This window comes from Bos indicus x Bos taurus, chromosome 3 (assembly GCF_003369695.1).
Source record: "Bos indicus x Bos taurus breed Angus x Brahman F1 hybrid chromosome 3, Bos_hybrid_MaternalHap_v2.0, whole genome shotgun sequence".
NCBI lineage: Eukaryota > Metazoa > Chordata > Mammalia > Artiodactyla > Bovidae > Bos > Bos indicus x Bos taurus.
The window spans coordinates 65,957,551-65,963,550 of NC_040078.1; the positions used below are offsets into that span (position 1 = coordinate 65,957,551).

Genomic DNA, 6,000 nt, shown 5'->3' on the forward strand with positions numbered 1-6,000 from the left:
GAAGAAACACAAGCTGGAATTAAGATTGCCGGGAGAAATATCAATAACCTCATATATGCAGATGACACCACCCTTATGGCAGAAAGTGAAGAGGAACTAAAAAGCCTCTTAAGGAAAGTGAAAGTGGGGAGTGAAAAAGTTGGCTTAAAGCTCAACATTCAGAAAACAAAGATCATGGCATCCGGTCCCATCACTTCATGGGAAATAGATGGGGAAACAGTGGAAACAGTGTCAGACTTTATTTTTGGGGGCTCCAAAATCACTGCAGATGGTGACTGCAGCCATGAAATTAAAAGACGCTTACTCCTTGGAAGGAAAGTTATGACCAACCTAGATAGCATATTCAAAAGCACAGACATTGCTTTGCCAACAAATGTCCATCTAGTCAAGGCTGTGGTTTTTCCTGTGGTCGTGTATGGATGTGAGAGTTGGACTGTGAAGAAGGCTGAGCGCCAAAGAATTGATGCTTTTGAACTGTGGTGTTGGAGAAGACTCTTGAGAGTCCCTTGGACTGCAAGGAGATCTAACCAGTCCATTCTGAAGGAGATCAGCCCTGGGATTTCTTTGGAAGAAATGATGCTAAAGCTGAAACTCCAGTACTTTGGCCACCTCATGCGAAGAGTTGACTCATTGGAAAAGACTCTGATGCTGGGAGGGATTGGGGGCAAGAGGAGAAGGGGACAACAGAGGATGAGATGGCTGGATGGCATCACTGACTCAATGGACGTAGGTCTGGGTGAACTCCGGGAGTTGGTGATGGACAGGGAGGCCTGGCGTGCTGGGATTCATGGGGTTGCAAAGAGTCGGACACAACTGAGCGACTGAACTGAACTGAACTGGCCTGATGTAAAATTTTTAGAATATGGAAGAAAAAACATAATTTTTCTCTAAGTTTCTGAAATACTAGTATAAGAATTAGCCAAAAATTAAAATACTGCACTTTGCTACTGCTGTTATAAAATGCTTTTGAAAAATCTGTTTGGGTTAATAAAATATATTCAATAGAAGATTAATCTACAAAATATTTTTATAATTTTAATATTTCACATTATTAATATGCTTTTGTTAAAATAAATGTACATTTAAAATATATCCCTCAATTAATCCTCTGACACTATAAATATGTCTTATAAATCTCCAAGAATACAAGAAAAGGAAAAAAAAGAAATGGAAGTTTTTCATAATAAAGTCATTTTAGAAGGGGTAAAAATTCTGTGCATTCTTTATAACCCATACTTGGGAATATATATTATAGAATATAAATATTTATCCATAAAATGTACATGTCTTCAAACAAACATATTTCACTGAAACATTCATTTTTGAAAGTTTATGAGGTTAAATTCAGGAAAATTAAATCTCAGCATAGTATTAAGAGAGATAGCTAGAGGAACCATACAAAACAAAATTTATTCAAACTTTTTATAGTGATAGAACTTGAGAGTGTTTTTTTCTAATTTCCTTTCAAATTTCTCTTTTCTAGTTAAAATTTTCAAAGGATTGACAGAATTATCACTAAAACTTCTTTTCAAAGAAATAGCAATTTAATGAACAAAAATTTGATTTCTCTGATATTCATTAAGTTTTTCAAACCAAAATTTATCTTAATATGTATATTACCCCTATTATTGGCAGAAGATGATATTCATCAATCTGTAGACATGATCGTAACATCTGAAGAAATCCTTGAACAGGTGCTTAATACAGTCTGGCGAATTGTACTACTATGACTCGTACTGACAATTTTCAGTGGTATTGTAAAGATCAACCACATCTTTGTTTGCATACGTCTACCAGAGGATTTGTACTTCTTAATATACATAAAAATGCCATGGTTTGCTGGTTTCTATTTATTTTATATCTTTGCCATGTGTTTATTTCATATATGTATCTAGTTTGTTATGAAAATTATCTCTTGAAATTATTTTCTCAGGTTAATCTCTTGGCATTTGGAGTTATCATATACAAAGTTTTTCGTCACACTGCGGGGTTGAAACCAGAAGTTAGTTGCTATGAGAACATAAGGTAAGCATTTCTTCGATTGTATTTTCTTTAGCAATTCAAAGCTTTAGTAACTTAAAGTGCAGATAATTTTTGGAAGGCAGTTTTTAAATTATTTTTTCACATTTTCTCCCATCATATTTAAAATATTTACTGCTTAATAGCACTTAATATGTTTAATAAGCCTGTAATCACCACAGATCAAATGATAAGTAATCTTTTTTGAACATACTCCCCTTTGCAGGGGGGCAGAATAATGACTACATTTTAAGACAAAAGCCAGCCTTAAGATCTTCTTCTCAAAGCAGTTCTCAGAGCTTAGTAGCTGTGTTTCTTTCTTGTGATTCCTAGTTTGCATGCTGCCATGATTTTTCCTCACCTCCTGCCCTTTAAAACTGATTTATTGAGATCCTGTAAGCGGTTTGTTCAGGAAAAACTGAAGTGTACTGTAGGGAACATTAGAAACAACTGATGTTTGGGTCACTTGGGAACACTTCTGTAGTTTCAATATCTTGCACAAGATTTATAGTTAGAATTTAGCAAATGTTTTATTACTTTCTTTTACTCCTCACCATTCATAGTAACATGTAAGTTGCTGGTTTTAATAAAGTTGAAAATGACTCATTTTCTGTGGTACACTGCAAAAATATCTTCTGCAGTAAAGAATGATTGCAGTAAGAATGAATGAGAAAATAAGCATCAGTTGCCTCATTTTCAAGGCAGTGTCCTCAGTGAGCTGGATTGAATGTTTTACCAAAACTCAGAGGCGGTAAGTTGAAAATATGTAAGAGAGTATGTTCCTGTGTGTGTGTGTGTGTGTGTGTGTTTAAGAAATCAGCATTCTAACATGAATTTACTTTGAAGTAACTGTATTGGAAACCCCCCCAAAAAAAAATGTTTTATATCTTACATGTTCTTCTCTACTGAGCCTAAAAGGAAAGCAGACGCTTCCTTTGATGTCCTGCCTATGTGCTGACCTAAATCCACATGGTATATTTTTCAAGGTTTCTTAGGGAGAATGCTTCCTAACAGCTATATGTCTTAGCTCCAGGAGTTCCTGCAACATTAATTTTGAAATCAAAGCATACATACTGTAGTATACCAGATGAGCATATCTTAAGATTAAGGAAATTTCTCAAAACTACCAGATTTTAATAATGCTGCCGTGAATTTGGACACATGTCTCAGCCACAGTGCACTTACGCTAGCCTGTCCCATGTAACTATGGCACAGTTTATCAGTTTCAGAATTCTCGTTGGGCTTTACCAAAGATTTCTGGGTTATTCCAACTTCCTACAAAATTTAAGGGATTTGAGGACGTGTTAAGTCTTCATAGCTTTCTCAGCTGGAACATTGCAAATTTCTTCCAGGTCTTGTGCCCGAGGAGCTCTTGCCCTCCTTTTCCTCCTTGGTACCACCTGGATCTTTGGCGTTCTCCATGTTGTACACGCATCGGTGGTGACAGCTTATCTCTTCACCGTCAGCAATGCTTTTCAGGGGATGTTCATCTTCTTATTCTTGTGTATCTTATCTAGAAAGGTAAAGAATTTGCTATTCTTGTCAACGTTCTAGTATATGTATGTAGCATGAGTGAACAAATTGATAAAAATTCTCATTTTCATAAATTTATAACTTGTGCCTTTATTGCCTAAATGCAGTACATCTTAACATTGAAATAATCAGAACACCTGTTGTTCATAGCAAAATGTGCTTTTAAAAACTTGCTAGTAGGAATATAGATAATACAGCTTACATTCAGTTGAGTGTATTCTGACATATAATCAGAAAGCAACAATAATTTATAAAACCAAATATAAGTTTAATGTGATTTGAAAATAATTTGATGTGATTGTTGCAATTATGTTTCACATTTCTTATTTTATTTTTTTTTATATTTTTTAGATCCAAGAAGAATATTATAGATTATTCAAAAATGTCCCTTGTTGTTTCGGATGTTTGAGGTAAACATGATGGTTATTGTTATGCAGAAATAAAAATGCCCAGCTGTGGATGGCCAGTGTATAAATGTGTAGGAACTGTAGATAATACAAGATACAAGATACAATTATGTACCATATAGCTATAGTAAGCTTTTCTACATGACTTACTTAGCTGTGTCAAAAATAGTAATGCAGATATTTGGAAAGTAATTAGTTTTTCAGAATGATATCACTGCACCCAAGGAAAGATTTTCTTTCTAACACATAAAAATGTATGACTGTCCTGAAGGAAACCCACTGGCTTGATATTATTGTGACTCGTGTTGCCTTTGAAACTAGTCCTCTATCACCTTGGTAATGAGCTCTGTTACAGAAAGTAGAGCATAAGAAAATGAAGGGGTAGAATATGAAACAGTAAACAGAGAGTGAATGTTATAACAATGAGATGTATTTTGAGCAGACTTTGTAAAATAGATGAGAGTTGAATAAACACATCTTACAATTCCATGAGTTGTTCTGAACTTAAAGTTTTACTGAAACAACTTAGACTTGTACTTGTTGCATCAATTTTCTATTCTAATAGAAAACACAAAACTTCACAAAAAAAACTAAACATTTCTGTTCTGTTTTTATGTTAATATTAGAATGAAATATATGCTCTTTCTATACTTATTTCACAGATTGTGACTTCAAATGCTTATTCAGTAGTACATAAATGTGTCAGAATATAATATTGTTCATGCCTGTAAATGTAAAAATCATGTATATAAACCTGAAGTGCTCTATTCCATAACCTTTCAGTGCAGTGAAAAATACTGTATCTCATTAGACTCATATATCTGAGTTTTTTATTTCTTTTAATTTTAGAAATATTAGTTCACATTGCAATATTCCCTTTTAACTTACTATTTTTAAAAGGGCACTGTAAATATGAAAGTATTCATAAAGTGAATTGCTATTTTTTTCTGTTCAGAAAAGTACATATTAAAAATGTTATTTATAACAAAGAGATCACTGAGAACTGACTGTATAAACTTCCACAGAGAATATATTTTCTGACAGTTTTCCACTAGTAAAACATATCTCCTAAAATGTAAGTCTTCTACCTTCCAATCTTCAAATTAAAATATAGAAGCAAGGATTTTATTTCAAAATATATGTAATTGTTCTGCACTTACCTGTAAAAGTATGCCAATACACCAAATGTTGTGATTTTAACTTAATTTCTACAGCTGTTAAAATGAAGTCTGTCAAATCTTGCTCTAACAAATAAAATGTTACCTAAATGAATCCTTCTGCTGCTTGGCTGAGTCATTTCTCAAGAAAGATAAGCTACCTGCCAATGTCTTAAACATTTTTAGAAGATCTGTGATAATAACTTTTTATTTGATCTTTTGATCTCTTATATAGTTAGCCTATAACCTGTTATTATCATTATAATTATTGCTGTAGGACAGTGCTATTGGAATAGGATACTGAAAAAGTAATCAGTTCAGTCAGTGTATACAAATTATGTGTTGTGGGCAGAATAATGGTCCTCCCAAAATGCTCACATCCTAATCTTTAGAATACATGAATATGTTAGGTTACCTGGAGAGAAGAATTAACCAGCTAACAGCTATCAGCTAACCTTGGTGTGAGGAAATTATCCTGGATTATCCAAGTGGGCCCCATGTAATTACAAGGTTCCTTATAAATGAAAGATGGAGGCAGAAGCAATGCAACATGAGACATACTCACCTGCCCATTGCTGGTTTTGGAAATGGAAGCAGTCCAGGAGCCACAATATGCAGGCAGGCAGCCTATAAACTGAAAAAGGCAAGAACATGGACTCTCCCCTAGACCTTGTAGAAGGAAGTCAGCCCTGGTGAACCTTCATTTTAGCCTGGAGAAACTCAATTCCAAGTTCTAATCTCCAGAACTGTAAAATAATAAATGCCACTCAATAACATCCAAATGCTTGGTTTACTGAGGACATTATCATCAATGAAAAGCAGATATAATTCAGAGAGGCTATGAAACAGGAAAACAAAAGTGAAGGTCTACATTAGGTTTCTTT

General features: G+C 34.1%; 1 protein-coding gene across 4 annotated transcripts in view; it reads left to right on the forward strand.

The window, feature by feature from the left end:
- ADGRL4 (adhesion G protein-coupled receptor L4) overlaps positions 1-5,231 on the forward strand; it is a 141,362-nt gene extending 136,131 nt beyond the window's left edge. For 3 of the 4 annotated variants that reach the window (XM_027536792.1, XM_027536791.1, XM_027536794.1), the window contains 3 exons: positions 1,934-2,025; positions 3,372-3,540; positions 3,904-5,231. In XM_027536792.1, the coding sequence (XP_027392593.1) occupies positions 1,934-2,025; positions 3,372-3,540; positions 3,904-3,966 (324 nt within the window). In that variant the 3' untranslated portion in view covers positions 3,967-5,231. The remainder of the gene's footprint in view (positions 1-1,933; positions 2,026-3,371; positions 3,541-3,903) is intronic. The other variant, XM_027536793.1, reaches the window with a different exon arrangement.
- Positions 5,232-6,000: the final 769 nt, after the last annotated feature.